Here is a 21,120-nt window from a genome sequence, read left to right on the forward strand (position 1 = left end):
CCCGGAGGCTCCCACTCAATTGAGCCAGTTTTCTGAGCTCCCCAGGTGACCCCAATGTGGACCCAGATAGGAGAAACCTGGGGCTAACTGTGCATTCTTTTTTTTTTTTGCCAGTAGGTCCCAGCTTTTGTATCACCCCAGCACACCGGCTGCCTCTCTTTAGTCACCTCGGCCCCCCCACTGGACAGCCCTGGAGGGGTTGGGGTGAGGGAGAGGGTGGGGAGAGGGGTGTGGGGTGTGGCTCAGAATAACTGGAAGGAGGGTGTTGTTTGGCAAGCTTCACCAACCCCCCCTCCTTGCCAGTCTCACAGATCCCCTATTGAGAGTCACTGGCCTTTAGGGGCCAGGGAGGCAGCATTAAAGTGTGAACAGGAAATGGTGGGCCTATGATCTGAGGGCACACGCACATTTTAACAAATACTCTGAGCCAAACAGCCACGGCCAGACCCCGGGACTGGTCTCTCTCCCGGGCCTCCTGGGAAGAGCCCTTTCCTTCTTTCTCATTAAGCCATCATCTGCTAAGCTCTCGGACTACAGTGTGCCCACATGGTGAACACAGCATTGTGACGAGGGGTGGGTCTTATAGGTGGAGAAGAGCTGATAAGCTCCAGTAGGGGCTACTAAATTTTCAAAGATCCATGGGGCTCCTTGCCCCTGCTGAGGCGCTGGGTGCCAACCGCCTCCCTCTGGATTTTCTCTCACAGCTTCTACCTCTTCCACCCTCTGGCTTATGGGATGGTCGGTCCCCTAGCCCAGGACCCCCGAAGTCCCATGGCAGGACTAAGGTGGCTTGAATCATGGGACTTTTGAGGCTACTGCTACTCCAGCCAGAATCCAGGAACTTTCTGGGGACAGCCAGCTGTGCAGCCAGACCCTCCCAGCTGTGGGCAAAGCTGCCCGAGGAGCCTGAGGAATTCTGCTGCCTGCCAGGACCAAGCTCTGGGAGCATACCTGGAATTTAGCCCAGCACTAGGGAGAGCTGCAGCGCTGTCTGCAGAGATCCCACCGCTGGGAATGGCTCAGCAACAGCGGACATCTCTCAGGCCCGTTTCCCCGAGTGTGCAACATAAGGATGAGTGTGTGAGAGAGTGGGCGTGAGTGTGTGGGAGTGGGAGGGTTCGTTTGTCCATACACCTGTGGAATATAGACCGTGACTGTGGACAGCTGAGTGTCATAAACTGTAAGAAATAGTCCAGGGCTATAGTAGTATTTTCTGGTATTTCTTTCACACTGGATTTGGCTTGAAAGCAAGAGCCATCAAAAATTCTCTGACCTCCAACAAGGCTGAGCTCACTGGCCCCACTTTGGGATATCACCAAGGGCGGAGCAGATGGGGCATCAAAGCTGTGCCGGCCTTCTCCCCACAAACAAATAGAGCTGAGCGCCCCTGAGCTGGAGGGCCTCCCAGCTGCTTCCCAGTGTGGGGAGGAGGGCAGCTGCTGGGAGGTCTCTGGGGCAGCAGGTGGCTGCACTCCCTGCAGTGTGCACAGAAGACTGGGCTCTGGAGTGAGGCAGCCGAGCACTCACCAGCCCTTGGTTCCTTGCTCTCTGAGAGCACCACATGATGACTGGTGGGAGGAATGGCGTCCTGTCCCTGGCTGCTCTGTTCCCAGGCCCTGCGTGCCAGAGGTGGTTTCTTGCTATGTCCTTTTCCGTCTGCATCCAGCCTGGCTACGAGGTGGGACAGATGCATTCTCCCCATGGTTGGGGGCCCCTTAGCTGCTGAGGCTGGTGGGCAGCAGGGCAGGGATCTGTGGTGCCGGGCTGGGGTCCCAGTGGGCTGCTCCAGCCTGTCTGGGTTGATGTTCCTGTCACTCATGAGGTGTTTCCCACTTTTACTTCTCTAGTCTTCCCTGCTGCCCTGGATGCATTTCATTTCCCTTTCTCTGTGTCACTGTTCCACCGATCTCTTTCTCCCAAAGACCTAGAGCACCTAGAAATGCAGCAAAGCTTCTACTCTCTACCACTTTAAAGCCCAAGCAAGAAGCTCAGAGCTGTTCCTTTCACTTCCTTCCCAAATGGAAGAGATTAAGAAAACCCTTGGGTCAGAACCTAACCAGCCCCGGGCCCGCTCTTCAGGCTGCCTCCCTCCTGCTGGTGCATGACAGAGTATTTTGTCTCAGAGGACTGTGATGCTTCCAGGTTTAATGATGAGGCTCTGCCACACTTCATCTTCCCTCCTCTGTAGCCCCCACCACTTCTGACAGGGTCAGAGCTCTTTAGAGCATCTTCGAGAGGCGGTTGCCACGGAGACTGGAAATTGGGCCCAGGGACAGGCTGTGCTACCTACTGGGCAGTGGGGAGGGAAGCTTCTGGCCATCCTTAGCCGTTCAGACCAGCCATCATTAATGTTAATAGAGGAAATGCAGCAATGTCAAAAGCAAGGCAGGTTTGTTAATTAGATCTGGGGTATGATGACCTCCCTCTCCCAGGGCTGCAACCCCTTTTGACTTCCCCTGGCAGGAAGTGCTGCCTGTGTGCTGAGTCTGGGCTATGGGCTTAATTGCGTTTCTGGAAGGGAAGGAGAGCAGGGATAGAGAACTTCTGCTCACCCCTTCTACCGCACCAGTCTGTCCTCCCCAAAGATGGAGTTGGTTTCTTCTAAGCTGGTTGGGGGTAGCCATCTGGGTGGGTTTTTCTGGAGGGAGAATGAAGAGTCTGTGCTTGCCCCTCAGCCAAGAACCATGACCCCGTGACAACTGGGAGGTGACTGGTGTCCCCTTGCACCTTCTTATTTCCTACTAGGGACTTGTTGGAAGGGAGGCACTCCCAAGGAGCAGAGAGGCAGCCACTCTGAGTGAGCGTGAGGAAGGAGAAAGCCCAGCCAGCTTCCTGCCCATGGCTCCCTCCTAATTTGGCCACACTGGGGACAAAGGGTTCCTCTCTTAATACTGCGTTCCAAGGATGAGAGAAGAATTGTTGGCTCACTCCCTCCTCTTCCTCTTAGCCCAGACTAGCAGGCACTTCTCTGAGGACAAGGCCATATGGGTTGATGCAGCTTCCAGTGCTCAGGTTTGGTCGGTGGAAGACACTGGGGAGAGGGGCGATCAAGGTGGGGCTCTGAATGTGGGCTCCAGTGCCCAGGAATTGGCGGAAATGTGACATGCCCCACAAACTTGCTGGTGGAGGAAGAAGATGTTTGTTAGCCCAACCTCCAGCCAGCTTTTTGGGCCACAATTTTATATATATAAAAAGTTTCCACAGATAATCAGAGGCCATTTACTTTTGTAATAAATAGCTCTTATTTTGAATGCCATGGTGTTCTTCTTGTCCTTAATTGAATCTGACTTTCCCTCGGGTTCCCAGAAAGAAGACAGGGATGTTTTGAGCGCAAGAACCATTCCACTGTGTCTCAGTGTCTGAGGCCATTCTAATTCGAAGAGAAGCCCTGGCTGGGCAGGTGAGCCTCGTTACCCCAAGGGGCATTTGGGCCTCCCACTTACAAGCTTACTTGAGTAATGTTGGTTGTTCTTTTAATTTATTTTAACTTATTCCAAAATAAGTAGGAAGCTGGACCTTTTTTCTCTTGTAACCCGCCACACAGTAGGGCAAGGAGCGTGAGGGAGTAGCAGTTGTCCGCCGCTGAGGCAGCTGTGTGGCCCAGCCTTGTAGCAGCTTCCATTGTGCTCACCAGAGGCCCCATCCTCGCAGGGGTCTTCCGTCATCAGGAGTGATGTTAAGGGTCCAAAGGACGCGAGAGCTGATGTGTGTTGGCGGTAAGCAGGGGAGGAGAGGAGTAGCACTGCTCTGTGAAGTGGGGGCGGCCTGCCCCCCAGCCCCCCCCCCACCCCGCCTTGGGACCAGAGTGGCTGGAGGGGGTGGGGAGGGGCTTATGGAGATCTGCAGGGATGGAAAATGCCGTGTCTAGGCAAGTTAGAAAAGGACCAAACACTTCTTGACTGACACAGCTTACCAAGCGCCCACACCTCTGTAACACCTAATCCTCATGAAGGCACAGTGAAGTCGGTGCTGGTTTGTCTCCGTTCTACCCATGAGAGATTACGTTATTTGCCTAAACTCCTGTGATTAGTCCACAGCAGGGCCAGGCCTGGGCACCAAGTTGGGCTTTTCTGCTGCTCCAGCTTGGTCCTGGGGCTAGAAGCACCTTCCCAGAACAACCTGGCAACCCTGGATCCCTTGGGAGAAGGCCTGGATGTAGCTCAGAGGTGTCCAGATTTAGCATGTTCCTTTGTACGTGCTGCTTAATGCATCCACAGCTCATCCGGGGGCTGGCATTTGCTGCTGCACCCAGCCCAGTGGTCTTCGGGGAGGAAAACAAGCCCTGATAGCACTTGCCAATTTCCACAGTGTAAATACTCCCACTATGGCCCATTTCGGGCTACCGTCCTGATGTCACTACACGAGAATTTGGAAAGATGTGCCCAGCTGGCTCTCTGAAGCCACCGAAGAGCCAGCTCCAGGACACCCCTGACCTAGACCCAGTGACCTTGGCTTGGTCTCAACTATACCTCTTGGTCACAGTCCATCAAAGTGAAGGAGGCCGTGGAGCACAGAGGCCTAGAGAATGGGCTGGAGTCAGACTTGAGGGCAAATCGTGGCCCCACCGCTTACAACTATGTGATCTGGGGCGCGTGACCAAACCCCTGGGCTTCTGTTTCCTCAACAGTGTAACCAGATTATAACAAATGGTACCTACTTGATAGAGGTCTTGTGAGGATGAAGAGTGAATGATGTAAAGATCCTTGTAAAGAGTCGGGACAGGAGTGCTCAGTGGATGCTGGCTCCGTTATTGTCGACAGCTCCACCTCAGTGACACCACGGGCTCTAGAACAGCACTCAACTCTCCTCCTCTAGAACCTGCTGCCCAAGTCCTGCAACGAGGGGAGATCCTGTGACTTCTTCAGCCCTCAAATATGGACTCAGACCCTCCGTCTCCTGGTTGGAACACCCTCCCTTCCTGCTGGCCCTGCATAGCCCCAGCCAGGTTCTCAGGCCTTTTTTTCCAGGGAAGTAGAGATTACAGCACACTCAGCCCCCTCCCCCTGGCTTGAGACCAAGTGAGTGCTGACTCCACCACTCACCAGCTAAAGCCATTAACTGCCATTAACTTATCAGACCCAGACCCTGTCCAAAGGAGAAAGGAAGCAAGAAGGTCCCCAGTGTAGACTCTTTTTTTTTTTTTTTTTAAGATTTTATTTATTTGACAGAGAGAGACAGCGAGAGAGGGAACACAAGCAGGAGGAGTGGGAGAGGGAGAAGCAGGCATCCCGCCGAGCAGGAAGCCCGATGCGGGGCTCGATCCCAGGAATCTGGGATCATGACCCGAGCCGAAGGCAGACGCTCAACGACTGAGCCACCCAGGCGCCCCCACAGTGTAGACTCTTGCCAGGAAGTGCACACTGGGTGGGGTGGGAAGCCTTAGATAAGCCAGGTGGCCTACACAGGGCATCTGGGCACTGAAAGGTGAAAGTCACCAGAGACCCATGTGGCCTTCGCCCTGTGACCTGCTGACCTGGCTGCAGAGCCATGGATACCGAATGAGAAATCTAGTCCCCGAGTAACCTAGCTTTCCTCTCCCTTTTGCCCCCAGTTCCTTTTTGCTCTTACTTGGGGATCTTGGACTCTTTCGGACACAAGGCAGGCTGCCTTACCCTTGCTCTCCTGCTCAGCCCAGAGACCCCAGAGATGTGTGGGGAGATGGGGAAGAAAGGAATAAGGTGTACTCCAAACTCCTGGGCATGGAACCTCAGCCTGTTCATGAACACTGGCCCGAATACCGTCTTGTATCCAAGGAACCAAAGGAGGTGGGCTGAAAGGCCCCTAAAGACCCCACTACCCGACCCCTTTACTGAGGACACTGAAAGAGAGAAGGAGGGAGGCTGAGAGGAGCTAGGCTCAGAGACTGGAAATAATGAAGGTTAAATGAAGGTTTGGCTCTCCAAAGCCTGGGGCACTAGCACTGGGCTGGGGCCGGAGGAACTTTCATGCTTGAAAGAGAAAGGCTTTGGGGCACCTGGGGGGCTCAGTAGGTTAAGCCTCCAACTTGATTTTTGGCTCAGGTCATGATCTCAGGGTTCTGGGCTCTAGCCGGGTGTGGGGCTCCTTGCTCAGCGGGGAGTCGGCTTCTCTCTGTCTGCCCCTCCTCCATCCCCTTAAAAAAAATGAGAGAGAGAGAGAGAGAAATAGGCTTAGGCCTGACAGGTGGTCAACTTCATACCCTGAATGAGACTCTACTACCTGAACTTCAATTTAAAGAACAAAATAGTACTTCTATTTAAAAATTTTAGAAGTCTATTGAAAATCGTGGAATAGAATGCTGAACCCTAACTCCCTCGATGGCCAGGTACTGCAGTGGTCAGAGCTGCTGGCACCCTAGACCTGGCCCCGGCCAAGCAGAGCTGGGGCCAGAACTGGAGCTCACAGATTGTTAAGATGCTGTCTCAAGAACCCCCAGGCCTGGCTGGAAATGGCCGTGGTCCTGGCCCTGTCCCTAAGGTTGAGACCTCTGGTGGCCCCCAATGTGCAGGGACGGGAGTGGGGGATGCTTCAGTCAGACCCAGAGTAGGGCAGAGGGCCTCTCCAGCCCAGCCTGGTCCCACAGGCAGGTGCTCGCATCCCCTGGTCCCACGTCGGGGCGGGAGGAAGGAGAACCTGTGCCAAGGGGGTGGCAAACTCTAATGCCTCCAGTAGCAGGTGAGGGAAGCTTGCGGAGAGGTGGCACATGCAGAGCCGACCTAAGGCGATCAAGTTCGGTTGGTGCCCTAACGAGCAAGTGGCGAAATCCTCACCAGTTTCGGGATGAAAAACCTGAGGCCCAGAGAGGCTCGACGATTTCTGTGAGGCTCTGAAGCCCAGCCGTTTCCCCGGCCACCAGGTCGTCCCTGGCACAGCCAGTTGCCCAGAGATGAGCGCCTTGACGGGCGGAGGGGGGCGGGGGCCGCGGTTGCTTTAAAGCGCCCGGGGCCGGGCGGCGCGGGGCGGGGCGCTGTCGGAGCGGCGGGGCGCAGGGCGCAGCGGCCGGAGCGGGGTCCCCGGAAGCGCCAGCCGGGCGGGCACCGCGGGGCGCCTCCACCTGGGGCGGGGAGGGGGCGGGGGGCCGTAGGGGGTGCAGAGTGGCCCGCGTCGCCGCGGAGATGGCGCGGCACGTGCGGTGACGGTGCCCGCGCCCCGAGGGTCCCAGCCTCGCGCCCCGCGCGTCCCCGGGCCAGCATGGAGCTCCCGGAGCCCGAGCTGATCCGGCAGAGCTGGCGGGCGGTGAGCCGCAGCCCGCTGGAGCACGGCACCGTGCTGTTCGCCAGGTGAGGGCTCCCCGAGCGCCCCGGGGGTGCGGGTGGCGGGGTGCCTCGCCCGGAATGGGTTCCCGGCGGCTGGGCCCGCGCCAGGGGAGGGAAGGTTGGCCCGCTGCCCGGGCGCCTGGGCGCCTCCAGATGTGCGCCAGAGGAGCGGGCGCGGCGACGGGTGGCGCAGCCCCTTCTGCGCTTCCCCCCCGCCCCCCCGCCTTCCACCGGCGGTGGGCGCGTCTTGCGGCGACTCCCCGGGGGTGGGCGGGGGTCCTCCCCGGCGGATCTCCTTACACTCTGGCCAGCAGGCGCTGGTCCCCGCGCTGCGCCCCCTCCCTGGCTCTGCTCCTGAGTGTTCAGTCCTTGGGTGGTGCCTGAAGGGGATGCCCCGAGGGCTCGTGCGGGGAGGCTGTGCCGGGGCTCCGGGGCTCCGGGAGGGAGGGCACGGTCCAGGCCCTGGGGGTGCACACTGCCAGCAAGCCAACAGAAGGATAAACCTTTCCGAGGAAAGGACCGGGCTAGGACCAGACAACCACCAGCGAAGGGATGACAGACCCCCATGTCTCCCCGCTGGAGAGAGGTGTGAGGCGGTGCGCAGACCCCAAGGGGAAGGGAGGCCAGTCTCCAAGCTTACCTTGAGGGTCTCTAGGTAACCCCTCTGCCATCCCCAGAGGCAGCGCTCTGTCACCATGGTTTCTCAGGAGCTTCAGCTCCCAAAGCCAGCCCAGAACTTCTGAGGAGGATTTTGCAAAACCTCCTCCTCAGACAAAGGGGGAATACATTTGTAGGGCTACACAAAAGCCCAACGAGCCCTCTCAGGAGGGACTGAGAGCTTCTGCTTGTGCCACTGTTTTCTCTGTGGGCTTAGTGACCCTCTGTGGTTCTGCTACTTCTAAGCTGTGTGACCGTAGGTAGGTTACTTAAACTCTCTGGGCTTGTGTTTCCTCCTCAATAAGACTGGGATGACAGTTCTATCTACTGCTTAGGATTGTGAGGGATACATAAGTGAACCACATGTAAAGTACTCAATGTCCAGTAAGTGTAAGGAGTTCTTAATAGTACCGTTATCATCACTGGCCCAAGTCCCTACAGACATGATGAGACTAGGAGGTTCTGACCCAGGAGTGGAAGGGAGAGAGAGAGACAGAGACAGAGACAGAGAAGAGAAAAGAGAGAGAAGGGCTTTCCTATTTGAGGACCCCTCCCTGTCGCAGCCCTCTGAACTGTTTATGGAGGGTCTGCTCTATGCCCGGCCCTGTGAGAGGCCTCGGGACTCATTGCTCTCTTCAGGGTGCCCCTTGAAGCCGGCCGGAGAGGGGCCAATGGCAGGCGGGAGGGTGTGTCCTGGCTTCCAGCTGCCTCCCTGCCTCCCCACCCCCGCCCCCACCACACGGCCGCTGGGCCGCCGGGGCTCATGGGGCCGGCTGGGGCGTGCAGGGACCGCAGGGCTGACGCCTGGGCCTCCCCGCCGCAGGCTGTTTGACCTGGAGCCCGACCTGCTGCCGCTCTTCCAGTACAACTGTCGCCAGTTCTCCAGCCCCAAGGACTGCCTGTCGTCCCCCGAGTTCCTGGACCACATCAGGAAGGTGAGGCGGAGGTGAAGCGGCCCGGAGATCCAGCAGGACGCCCTCCTGGCAGAGAACGGGAGGCTCGGGCTAGGGGAAGTTACTTCCGCCCTGGCCTGCTCTCATTCCCCTTCTGCTGCCCCCCATGCCAGAGGTGTCTGCTCCTTGCCCTCTGTGCTGAGCCGGGCGGAGCCTCAGCCAGCTGGTCCCTGCTCCACCCTTGCCCTCAGCGCCGTCCCCAGCTCCTGAGGGTGCTGTTGGCCCTGATCCACCAGGCGCCATCTGCCTATGACAACCAAGCTGGGGTTCCCTTAGAGGCTAGTGACTCTCACAGTGCCTCAGTTTCTCCTTGTCCGGGGCAGACAGCACCGTCCCGCTGCCATGTTTAGGGCTTTGGGACCCTCAGAGGAGAGGAGCTGCCTTCACAGTATAACATTGGCAGTTTGGCCACATGTTGAGTGCCTACTGTATGTAGACACGGATTGCCTTGCATTTCTTTTCTTTTTTTTTTTTCAGATTTTATTTTATTTTTTAAAGTAATCTCTGCGCCCAGCGTGGGGCTGGAACTTACAACCCTGAGAACAAGAGTCGCACACTCCACCAGCTGAGCCCCGTGGCCTTGCATTTCTGATCCTGGAAAACTGAGGGTCCTGCTTGACCTCTCTTACTCCTGGCTGGGACCCCCCCGGTTCTGGACTGTAGTTGTGAGTAGGTGGGATTGCTCTGGCCTCTCGGGTTCACTGCTACCTTGGCCTTGGCAGGTGATGCTCGTGATTGACACTGCAGTGACCAATGTAGAGGACCTGTCCTCGCTGGAGGAGTACCTTGCTGGCCTGGGCAAGAAGCACCGTGCTGTGGGTGTGAAGCTCAGCTCCTTCTCGGTGGGTAAAGGGGCGCTTCCTGACCCTAGGCCACCACTCTCCCGGTCCTCCCTGTCCATCTGTTCTTTCTCCCCATTCCCATACCCTCAGATGACTGGGGCTGGGGGTCTGCAGCCTTTACTGCCGTGCTGTGTGAGCCCTGGCAGTGCCTTGACCTCTCTGAGCCTCCAATTTTTCTTCCCTGGTGTGGCTTCTCTTAGAACCATGGAAAGTTAAAGAGCCTCTGGGATTAGCCAGTCTGCTCAGTTTCCTATCGCTGTGTGTAAAACCATCCCAAGCAAACGGTTTCTCATTTCTCTGGGTTCAGTGTGGGCAGTGGTTTCGTTGCCTGTGGTGGGGGGGGAGGCACTCAGCCGGGAGCTCACCTGGGGCTGCTGCATCCAAGGCGGCCCATCATCCTTCAGGGTCTCTTTCCCTGTGGTGTCTCATTATGCGGGGGCCTCGCTGAGCTCCTCTGCAGAGTGGAAGCTGAGTCCCCAGAGGGCAGAGCCCCGGCCCCTGCTTACATCCCTCCTGGTGACGGCTCAGGGAGGAGGGACCCCACTCAGGGGGCGTGAATCCTCGAGGTGTGGCTCACTGGGGGCCGCTGACGTGACAAGTCTACCCGAGTCCACTCACCTTGCCAGATGGTAAGCGCCCCGAGGAAGGGACCAAGTTAGTCTTGTCCTCTCTATCTCGAGCACCCGTACGGTGCCTAGTCTTTAGTGGATGTCAGTAATTATTCGTGGAATAAGTAAACCATATTTTGTTCTGAAAATAACAAATGAGAGCCATTATTATTCTTGAAGGCTTACTGTGTACAGATGCTGTGCTAAGAGCTTTCTGGGTTGATCTCATTTGCTTGTCCCAGCAATCTGACGAGTTGGAACTTTTACCTTCCCCGTTTTACTGATGAAGCCACTGAGGCTCAGAGAGGTCACAAAACCTGCTCAAGGCCACACAGCTCATAAATGGCGGAATCAGCAAGTGAACTCAGGTGTGTCTAGTTGCAGAGTGTGGGCTCTTAACACCGTGAGTGTTGCCTTGGAGAGGAGGAAACGGAGGCCTGGGGGCAATGACTTTGCTTGCTCTGAGCTGGGGTTCCCAGGCAAGGCCTTGGCCCCAGTCATGGGGTGACTGCAAGGCTGGGAGTAGAGTGAAATGCTTCGTTCACTATGAAGCCTCACATTGAAGGGGAAAGTTGGGTCCCATGTGGTACCCAAGGATTGGGGCAGAATCCTGCTCGGGAAGCACGGACCCTGTGCGGGAGAGAAGAAAGGTCCAGGCCTCAGTTTCCTCACCTGTGGAATGGAGCGATGCCTTCCTGCCTTCGGGAATGACAAGGTGCCACTTGCCTCTACAGACGGTGGGTGAGTCCCTGCTCTACATGCTGGAGAAGTGCCTGGGCCCCGCGTTCACACCAGCCGTGCGGGCCGCCTGGAGCCAGCTCTACGCGGCCGTGGTACAGGCCATGAGTCGAGGCTGGGATGGCGAGTAAGAGGCGGCCCCTGCCCGGCAGCCTCCAGCTGGCGGCCCCCATCGGTCTGTGTCTGTCTGTTGCTCTGTGTCTGTGGTAGCCCAGGCTCCCTTAGGCCCCCCTCATCTTGGTCCTTGTCCCCTTGGCCGTCCGGGAGAGGTGATAGAGCAGGACTGGGTCTCTGTTCCCCTCACCTCCAAGTGAGACGAGGGTGGCTTTTCCTTCAGGAAGGGGCTTCTGGATTTCCCTGACCCCTAGGAGCCTCTTCCCTGCCTGCCTTCTTTTCCCTCTGGCATGCTGCCTCTGCTAGGAGAGGGGCAGTGTTTGGCCACAGAGGTGGCATGGCGCTGGGAAGGTGGAGAGCTCGGAGAGCATGGGTGCTTGTCACCCACCCTCGTCAGGTGGGCCCGGGCCAAGCAGGGGAGTGGGAGGCAGAGCTTCGGGCCCCTTCCCATTTCGCCTGCCTTCCATGCTTTTCTCTCCCAGGGGCATCTGCCTTTCACAAGTAAAGAGGAGGGACTTTGTTAGCCTTCAGGGTGGAATCCCAGGTAGTGGGAGCAGGTAATCAAGGGAGCCGCTGAGGACGGGAGAGCTGACCTCATCTGGGTCTCAGATGCCCCTGCCATGTACTTTTTCTTTTGCTGTGTCCTGTTCCTGTTCCCCCATTCAGGCTGCCTCTGGGATCTCCTTTAGTACCACTAGGACCACTCTCTGCAGGAACCGGCTAGCCAGCCGGGGGCGGGGGGCGCGGCGGCGGGGGGGAGTGCAAGGAAGGAGGGGTGATTTCATTCCAGAGAGGCCTGAGTTCTGGTGGCTGTTCCTCACCACCCCCTCCAGCAGGGCTGGGGCTTATCTCCCCCCAGCCTCCTTTCTGCCGCTGCTCATGTGGACTGTGGGTCCCACAGCTCCCCACGTTCAATACCTGGTATGTGCCTGGTTGTAGGCTGCTGGATAGAAGAGAGTGTGACAGGGGAGGCCCTCTGCCCTCGCCCCGAGCTGTCTGCACTTTTACCTTCTGCTCCGTGCCGTGGTTGTATAAACTCATGAGGAATAAACCTGTTCTGTGTGCCTCTCTGACCTGTCAGGACTGGTCCTTTCTTGGGTGTTGGCTTGTGGCCAGATGAAGCTGCAGGGCAGGGGACTTAGGGCAGGGTGGGAGGATGGGGTCAGGAGGGCCAAGGCCAGGGTGGGTATAAAAGAAAGGGGAGGCTCGGGGAAGGCCAGAAGCCGGTGGCGGAGATGGAGCTAGGGGTCTGTGATGGAAACTGGCTGGCAGGGCACCAAACTCAGTTCGTCGTCTTGGGCACACAGCCAGACTACATTTCCCAGCCTCCTTTGCAATTAGTGGGGCATGTGACCGAGTTCTGGCCAATGGAATGTGTGGACATGTGCACCACTTCTAGACCTGACCCCCTAAAACTCCTGCATGCTCCTCTGTGCTCTGTCATCCCTCCACCAGCCTGATGCAGATCTTACAGTGACCTTGAAGGCCGTGTGTTGAAGGTGGCAGAGCCACAAGGTAGAAGGAGCCTGGGTCCATGAATTGCCACTTGGAGGAGAGCACCCACTAATCAGAAGTGCCTGGTAGGACCCAGGAACTTCTCCATCCTGTGGAACGAGGACTCACCCATTTTGAATTTTATAGGAAAGAGACACAAACTTCTGTTGTGTTTGTGTCATTATACATTTGGGGTTGTTTTGTTACAACACACACCCACACTAACCCACGGGCTGAAGCAGTTCACTGGTCAGGAGTCTGGAAGCCCACCTCCTGGGGGACAAGGTGAGGCCAGGGAGAGGAGTGGGCCAAGTGCCAGGACAGCAGGAAAAGGCACCAAAGAGTCATAGGTCTCTGAGGAAAGCTTCTAGAACCTCCCTGGATGGGCAGGTGCCAATCCCAGAGTGGGCTTTTTTAAGGAGATTAAATGGGTTTACCTGGGGTGTACACTGGAGTTGAAGAGCAAGTATGAGCATGTGTGAGTGTGTGTGTGGTCAGGAAGATGGGGCAGATGAGGGTAGAGACCCAGCCAGGGACATGGGGATGGGCAGCAGCATCAAGAGTGGGCCTTGCGTGAACAGGCTTGTGGGGCCCTGGAGCCGGGCTGTGAATGGTTGCACCCGGCCCCCTGCCCTTGCCCTGAGCCTTCAGTTTTCTTAGCCAAGACCAATATTGCTGGTGCCACCAGGGCCTCCCTAGCTCCCAGCTGGAGCCTCGTTTTGTGGGGAGAGGCAGAGGGAGAGGGAGAAGCAGGCTCCAGGACCCCGGGATCATGACCCGAGCCAAAGGCAGACAGTTAACCAACCAAGCCAGCCAGGCGCCCCTGCTGAATCTAAGACTTCGTGCTCTTTCACCTGTAAAGTCTTCCATGGGCATGTGTGGCTGATACCTTTTCCCCCTTAATCCACGCCATCAACATATCTGCCAAGATGAGCAGGATCTCTCAGCATCGCCTAATGCCCGGGCTTCTTCCAGGTTCCCCCAATGTCTTTTGCAGGTGGTTTGTTCAGTCAAGGACCACACATTGCTTCTGGTTGGGTCTCTTAACCTTCTCATTCTCAGCCCGCCCCTGTCCCAGGCTTTTGATTTGTGGGAGAAACCAGCTCACTTGTCCAGTGGCATCTCCAGCGTTCTGACTTGGCTGATGCTTTCTCGGGGCATCTTTGAACTGTGCCCTGTTATCACTGTCAAGTGTGGTTAGCACTGGGAGCTCCCTGCTTGCTTTCTGGGTCCTTTTCTTCCCTTGGATTCCAGATGCCAGGGACTCCTGGTTTTCCTCCTTCCTCAGTGCTCGTTCCTCGTTCTCCCTGCAGATTCCCCTCCCATCTCCCCTGGACCTCCTCTGGCCTCCTGCGCAGGTCCCGGCTGGTCCTGTGATTTAAACACCCCAGATGCTGATGACTCCAGGTCTCATCTCCAGCCTAACGCCCCCTGCTCCAGACTCGTATCTAGCCCCCTGCCCAACGTCCTTACTAGGCATTTCAAGTGTAACACCACCAAAGTAGAGCCTGGTATCTTCCCTGAACTGCTCCTTCCAGCAACCTCTGCCTTGGTAAACCGGTTTACCCAGCTATTCAGGCAGAAGGACTGGGAGCCATCCACACTTCCTTGCTTTCTCTCAGATCCCCCATCTAATCCGTCCACGTCCACGAGTCCTCAGACCTGTTCTGAACTTCTCCATCTCTCTCCTCATTCCCTGCCCCATTCTTGTCTGAGCTCTACCATGGCCTCTCACTGGATGCCCCCAGCAGAGCCCCGACGGGATTTCTCCTCCACCTTGCCTCGGAGCCTAAGGTGATCACAACTCTCCCCCATTCGGAATCCTCCAGTAGCCTCCACGTCGCTGGAGTAAAGCCCAGGGTCCTTCTGCCCTCCCAGACGGCCTCCCACTGCTGCACGCTCCGGCCGCCCCCTGCCCGGGATCCTGTATTTATTCCCTCTAGATCTGCCCTGCACCCCCTCCATGCAGCCCATGCGCGCCCCCATGTCTCATCCACAGAACAGCTCCTTCCAGATCCTCCCCATCTGCAGTCATTCCCCACCCTTCTTCAAAGCACTTGACCCTGCTGACATCTGCCACGTACGTTGGCTTATTGCACTTACAATCTCTTGCAACCCCAGTGAGAAGGCTGCCGTGAAAGCCACTTTGGGCTCTGTGTTTAGAGGGGAGAGCAGCGGTGATTCTTCAGGCTTGCTGATGGGGACATGGTAGCCAGAAGTGATCCTTGAGGGCCCGTGTGCATCTCTCCAGCCCAAACAGCAGTCCTCATTATAAAGTAAGATGATTATAATGGAAGTTGCGCTGGTGCTAGGTATTAATCGCTTTAGAGACAGAAGACAAACGTTTGAGCCTGCTGATGACCTGCCCGCACCTGACATTTGAGCTCCCTGGAGGCCTTGCCAGCCTGTGGCTTTGCACTTAGGTACGGGCTGCAGGCCCACACTCCCCAAGGCGAGACACAGCGTGAGGTGCCAAGACCAGCTCCCCCTCTTCTGGGGGGTGTCAGGCTGTGATTGTTTTCCTTGTCCACAGACGCCTTGCCCTCTCAACCCTCCCGGACAATAGAGTCACCTGGGGGGCTTTTGTAAAATAGGGGTGACTGGGCCCCATCCCAGAAATTTTGGGTTGTTTGGGGATGGGGCGTGGACGATGGGATTGTTTAAAATCTCCCAGGAGACTCTCACCTGTAGCCAGGATGGAGAACCACAGCATCTGTGGCTGGAGATCTGCCGGACTGTCCGGGCCCAGGGGCCGTCCTGTAAACCAGCTTCCCCAGCTCCCCCAGGGCCTGCCCCAGAGCCGACTCAGAAACCCAGCTCTGGCCAGCTCAGAGTGTTCGGGACAGACCTGAGCTCCCAGCATGACGACGACGGGATTAGGTGGTGGGGAGCCAGCCGTGGAGGAGCCCAAAACCACCCCAAAGTTTGGCCTCCAGGCAGAGGAGGTGCCCTCCTGCTTCCTCCGCAGAGCCCAGTGCCCTCCTGCTTCCTCCGCAACCCTGCAAAGCGCGGCCCGGGGTGCAGTCAGGGGCTCTGGGGCCCCGGTGGGCACAGCCCTGTCCGATCCGGGGCCTGGGCCTCCCTCTTGGCCTGTGCCACAGTCCTCCTCCCAGCCCCGCTCTAAGGACCTTCTAGGCCTCCAGTCCTGTTGGCCCACTGATACAGAGCAGAAGGACCAACCCACCCTCCTTTTCGGACTTGATGTGGCTGGGGCTATAGCCTGGCCTCTGCAGCTTCTTTGTCTGTCTTTCCCTGAGCAAAGCCCCTGAAGTGTCCGCTGAACCAAGGAATGGCCCAGGGCCTGTGATCTGGGGACCCTGGAGGCTGTCGAGGAGAGCCTGAGAGGCAGCTGTTGTGGCAAGGCTTTGAAGATCCCAGGAAAAGGTCCCTGGCCCGACAGCAGCCATCAGCCCACCCCGAGACTGTCCTGTCTTCCCAGGGAAAGGTGAGGGAGGAGGCCTCCCCCTGCGGTCCCGCTCCCTCTGTCCCCCCAGCTGAGTCTGCTCCACTCAGTAGTAAAGCAGAGCAGCTGTCCTCCTTCCCCTGATTTCGGGACCGTCCTAGGGGCCTGGAGCTGCTGCAGGAAGGCCAGAACTTTGATCTCCTAGGCCAGGACACCTCCCCACCTACAAGCAGGGAATTTTCCCCCAACTTCGGGTACAACCGTAGACCTAACTAGTCTTTGCGAGAGGGTGTTTCGTATCCCATTCAGGCCTGACCTGGCAGCCCCACCGCCCCAAGGCCCAGCCTCTCCCCCACTTCCCCCTGCCTCGTGCTGCCTCCCAAGGCCGGCGCAGACCTGAGCCCTGTCTGCCATTTGTTCTGGTGGCCTCCCCCTGAAATCTTCATCTTTTCAGGCCCAGCAGCTCGTCTAGCCAACGGCCCACTCAGGGGGGCCAGCACTCACCCTGGGGCTTCTGCTGCCCGGGGAGGCTGCTCGGCGGCTCCATGGTTGGCTCCCCGACTGGGGAGTCCTCTACTCCCGCCCAGGAGCACCCGCAGCAGAATGAGTGAGGCAGATCCCCCCTGTCCCTCCAGCAGACCGGGCAGCGCTTGTCGGGCCTTCTCCCGCAAGGACAGGGGCCTGGGAAGGCCTTGGGGACTGAAGGCATGAAGCAAGGTCTGATGCTCCAGCCTGGCAACCTCAGGGAGGTTCATCCCTTAGCAGCTCTGGCTCCTTCCAGGAGGGGGAGACCCTGCTGGGCCAGTCCAGACGCAGAGGCACAAGCCAGCAGAGGTTGGGAGGACTTGTTTATTCAAGGCACGGTCATAGCATTAATAACAAGAAGGTTCGGCATTCTGGCACATTCCTTTAGTAGTGGTGGCCAAGGGAAGTCCACACCCCACACTGGGGGGCCCCAGAGGATGCAATGCTGCTGATAGGCACTTTGCTTCCGGAAGCATCTGAGGAAGAGGCAGGCAGGCATGGAGGTACTCTTGACCCAGTGGGGGCGCTTCTTAGAGGCTCTAGGCAATCCTGGGTTCCCTCAGAGGCAGCCCCCTCCAGAAAGAATCAAGTCTGAGAGGCTGTGCTTCAGTGGAAGGCTGGGGAAGGACAGCTGGGAGGTGGGCTGGGGGATGGGCTCTGACGGTGGTGGGCGGAGGCCAGTGGGTGAGACAAGTGTGGGCTGAGAGGGCAGGCCTGAGGGGAGGTGCCGGGAGAGGGCGCCTGGATGTGGTACGAAAGGAGCCAAAGCATGCCCACCCTGCCTTCACAGTGACCATGAAGGTTGAGCAGCTGGGAGCGGGGGAGGGCGTCTCCAGAAAGAGTTGAGAAGTGAAAGGATTCTAGAACTTTCCCAACATTCGCACAGTCTTCTCTCAGAACCAACTGCACTTGGCCCAAATGCAGAGGGGCAAGCCCCCAGCCATGCTGCCATGTAATCTGCTGGGGCCCTTTCCACATGCAGCATCCAGAGGCTGCTGGGTGGGCAGGGGACAGAGGACGGACAGTGGCAGAAGCGGCAGGAATGGTCCAGCAGGGGCTGCGGGGATGGGGGGCAGGCGCCAGGCAAGTAGTGCCCAGTGAAGGAGAGTCTGCAGGCCAACTTCTGGCAGGAAAGCCACACGCACACCAAACATACCCCCCGGGGGCCGGGGAGGGCCCGGAGCCGGCCACCTCCCCATGGCAAGGGCAGAGCTCCCTGTTGGGGCCCGGACCACTGCTCTGGAAAGGACCCTTCTCTTTGTTGGCTGGTGAAATGCTAGGAGGGGCCTGGGATCATGAGGGACTGGCTGGGCATAATTTCCTTCCTAGCTGTACAAGGAGTGGGAGAGACTGCCACCTCCTGAGCTGACTCAAGCTCTCTGGAAAGATCCCTCACAGCAAGGTCTGGGCCAAGCCCTGGGAGTATGGCAATGTTTGCTTCTCGGGTGCTATTTTGAAGTGAAGCCTGGAGCTTCTGCAGCTGAGATGTGGGCACAGGTGGAGCAGGGGTGAGCCCCAGGTGGTCTGAGTTCAGGGGCACCCATGTGCCTGGGACCTGGTGGGAAAGGCTCAGGTGAGGTGAGCCTGGGGCCGACTTCCGGCAGGTGGGCTGCAGGGACCCAGACCCTTGGAGGAGGGAGCTCAGGAGAGCTCTAGAGCACGCAGACCCCTTTTGACTTGGCTCCTTCTGGTCCACTGAGGCCTCAGCCAGCCCTTTTCTGTGTCCTCCCCTGCTGTGCAGCCAGGTGGTCCTGATGGGCACCTGTCCTCAGAGGCAAAGGTCTGCACCCTTCTGACTATGGCAAAGGTGCTGGGTGTCACCAGCGGGGTTCCTACTCAGGATTCGGTTCTTGCAGGTCTTGAGTGGTGGCCGCCCTGGGAAGGTGGCCTTACTCTACCAGAAAAGGCTTCTCTGTGGAAGACACAGCTCCCACCCCCACCCCATGCCTGGCAGGGTGTCTGCAGTGTCTGGGCCAGGACCATACTGGAGGCCACTTGAGTGGTCTTCAGTCCAGGGTGCAGGTGGCCCCAAGACAGGAAGAGTCCTGCTCGGGAGGCCAGGGAATGGCCCGTGCCTTCGGCTTCTTACCCTAAGCTGCTGCCCACCTTCGTTATGCTGGGGGCCCAGGCACTCAGGTGGGTGTGAGGCAGGAACAACTTTCAGTGGCCACATCCTTGACCTTGAGGGTCCTCTCATTAAGGCCTGGGGCTTGGGGAGCTGTATCTGGTTTCCCATCCCCCAGCATCTGGGGAGAAGACCCCTCTCCATGAATTCTGCCTCTGCCCCTCCCACCTTGTAGTAACCAGCCAAGGTTGCCTTCATCAAAATGCACACAGGTCCCGTTTAATGAGCCCCGAGGGATCATGTCCCAGCTGCCCTCGCAAGAATAGGAAGGAGAAGGTCTCTACCCTGCTGCTCCCGGGGATGTCCGCCGAGGGGCAGAGGACTAGGAAGGGTCTCAGCTGCCCCTTGCTCCAGGTGATCCCTTCACAGGGGATGTGCTTGATCAGGCCCAGCACACACACCTGTGCTTCCTCAGACCACAGGGGCGGGATCAGAGTCGGGCTGGGGGCCGGGGTCGGGGCAGCCGTGGAAGCTCCTTGGCAGGGCAGCTGGTAAAAGGGTGGCAGAGACCCTGGAGAGTCTTCAGTGGGCGTCTTTCTGCCCCCTCCTTTACGCACATCTCCACTCTGACCCGAAGGTCCCTCAGCCTGCAGTCTCTGTGCCCAGGGCTTCAGCCACCTTTCCCGAGATGTGGTGTCCGCCTGTAGCCTCAGGAGCAATCTCCCATCCCGGGTCCTTCTGCACTGCCCAGCACCTCCCATTCGAGCTCGTCAGCAGGGCGGGGCCTCCATGTGGCCAACAGCCGGGGCGCAGATGTCTCCGTTGGGGCCTTCCCAAAGTCTGCAGGAGGCCGTGGGGAGGTCCGGATGGCCCTCCCGCCTCCCCCTGCTGGGCCCTCCCCTGGCCGCCGGTCCCGTGGAGTCGCCAGGTGGAGGCCTCGGGTCCTGGTCAGTGGTACTGGCTCTGGCCGTCCAGTTCCAGCCCTTCCTGGAACTGGGCGGAGCCCAGCTCCTGTGCAAAGCCCCTCACGCCATTCTCCTCTTCTCCCTCCTCCGGCTGTCTGTTCATGGTGCCGTAGGTGTGCCGAGCGGGGGAGGAGGCGGGGGACAGGTTCATCTCCGGCTCCTGCAGCACAGTGGCCACGTACATCTGGGACAGAGAGGGGAGACGGGGGTGAGGTCACACCTGGGGTTGGGCCCTGGGCACACCCTCGCACTCACGCCCTACCCCCGGAGCCTCTGCCCCTCTCGAGCCACGGATCCTTCCTTCTCCCCCAGCAGCCCAGGGCCTGGCCGGACCACCTGCTGAGGTGCTGCCGATCATTCAAAGAGCAACTCGGACTCCGAGGGTGGGTCAGCGCAGGCCTCCTAGCCCCTAGCCCACTGCTCCTTCACTAAGGTTCCATTCATTCTTGGGGCCAGGTCAGGCTGAACCTGGCGGGGAGACGACGCGAGGCTCCCCTACGCTGGGGTCTGGAGAGACCCCCATCCCTAAGCTAGTGCACCTCTTAATACAGCGTAAGAGGTGCATCCACACCTCCCCTGGGGTATGACATCGGCTGGCCTGTGAATCAGGATTTGAAACGGAGATTGCTCCTGAGGTCCTGGCCATGTGACCTGTCAAATGCAGGAATGGTCCTGGGAATGCCTGGGAGGGCTGCGGAATAGAAAAACAGGAAGTACGAGGGACAGAGCTGTTTGTCATCATTTGAATGGCTTTTAAACCAACTCCTTATTTTGAAAATAGGTAATTATGGAATAGCATTAAATCTTTCCTGTAGGAATTCATGTCAGTGAAACCAAAGAGCCCTGGTTGATGAGGGAACACTTTTCCTACAGAAGAATCTAGATATTTGTAGCATTCCAAAGTAAACCCCATATAAACCTTCTGGTCCTAAGGGGCAAAATGGTAAATGAACAACAGAAGAGGCTGCTGTCATCCCCCTCATCTGGGAGTAACCAGCATCCGTAGTGGGAAAAAAATGGGGTAGTCTGTGTCTCCTGGTGTATGCAGGGCACTAACTGCGATACGTTTTAGCCCCTAGGGCTGAATCGGAATCTCTCCAGCCTTTGGACTGAACTTCTAGTTTTCAGGGAAGGAGATAGTGGAACCTGCTGCAAGACATCATGAAGAAATAGCCAGAAAAACCCAGAAGGTGGGAAATTCTGCAGGACCACTGGCTGGGTCTCTCTGACAGGCCATAAAGAAGAGACTGTGAGAAACTACAAGAGACACATGCAGGGACCGGATTCATCTAGCACAGAGCCTGGGCTGGATCTTGGCTTGGATATGCTTTGTGAAAGATATTTCTGGAACACTTAGGACAACTTGAGTATGGGCTGAGTATTTGAAGACATAGAAATTTATGTACATGGAAAGGTGGAGATTATTAACTAAAAATGCAGATTATAAAACAGTATGAACAGTATCATTTCATTTGAGCAAAAATTATATATACGCCTGGGAGAATAGACACTAAGTTATTA

The 21,120-nt window shown here is 57.6% G+C and overlaps 3 protein-coding genes across 10 annotated transcripts in view; 2 read left to right on the forward strand and 1 right to left on the reverse strand.

Annotated features, from left to right (window-relative positions):
- The window catches only part of POMT2 (protein O-mannosyltransferase 2), a 42,816-nt gene extending 39,565 nt beyond the window's left edge, over window positions 1–3,251 (forward strand). For all 5 annotated transcript variants that reach the window (XM_081830150.1, XM_081830152.1, XM_081830149.1 and 2 more), the window contains exon 21: window positions 705–3,251. In XM_081830150.1, the coding sequence (XP_081686276.1) occupies window positions 705–810 (106 nt within the window). In that variant the 3' untranslated portion in view covers window positions 811–3,251. The remainder of the gene's footprint in view (window positions 1–704) is intronic.
- A 3,823-nt stretch (window positions 3,252–7,074) lies between these two features.
- On the forward strand, window positions 7,075–12,220 carry NGB (neuroglobin). Its single transcript, XM_006750477.2, has 4 exons — window positions 7,075–7,259; window positions 8,716–8,827; window positions 9,568–9,687; window positions 11,030–12,220. Exons 1-4 carry the CDS (start codon window positions 7,171–7,173, stop codon window positions 11,162–11,164), a joined length of 456 nt encoding a protein of 151 aa, XP_006750540.1. The 5' UTR covers window positions 7,075–7,170; the 3' UTR covers window positions 11,165–12,220.
- A 6,671-nt stretch (window positions 12,221–18,891) lies between these two features.
- Window positions 18,892–21,120, reverse strand: part of TMEM63C (transmembrane protein 63C) — a 68,114-nt gene continuing 65,885 nt past the window's right edge. For all 4 annotated transcript variants that reach the window (XM_081830162.1, XM_081830164.1, XM_081830163.1 and 1 more), the window contains one exon: window positions 18,892–19,783. In XM_081830162.1, the coding sequence (XP_081686288.1) occupies window positions 19,583–19,783 (201 nt within the window). In that variant the 3' untranslated portion in view covers window positions 18,892–19,582. The remainder of the gene's footprint in view (window positions 19,784–21,120) is intronic.

Source organism: Leptonychotes weddellii, chromosome 9 (genome assembly GCF_054177405.1).
Source record: "Leptonychotes weddellii isolate Sample4059 chromosome 9, ASM5417740v2, whole genome shotgun sequence".
NCBI classification, from domain to species: domain Eukaryota; kingdom Metazoa; phylum Chordata; class Mammalia; order Carnivora; family Phocidae; genus Leptonychotes; species Leptonychotes weddellii.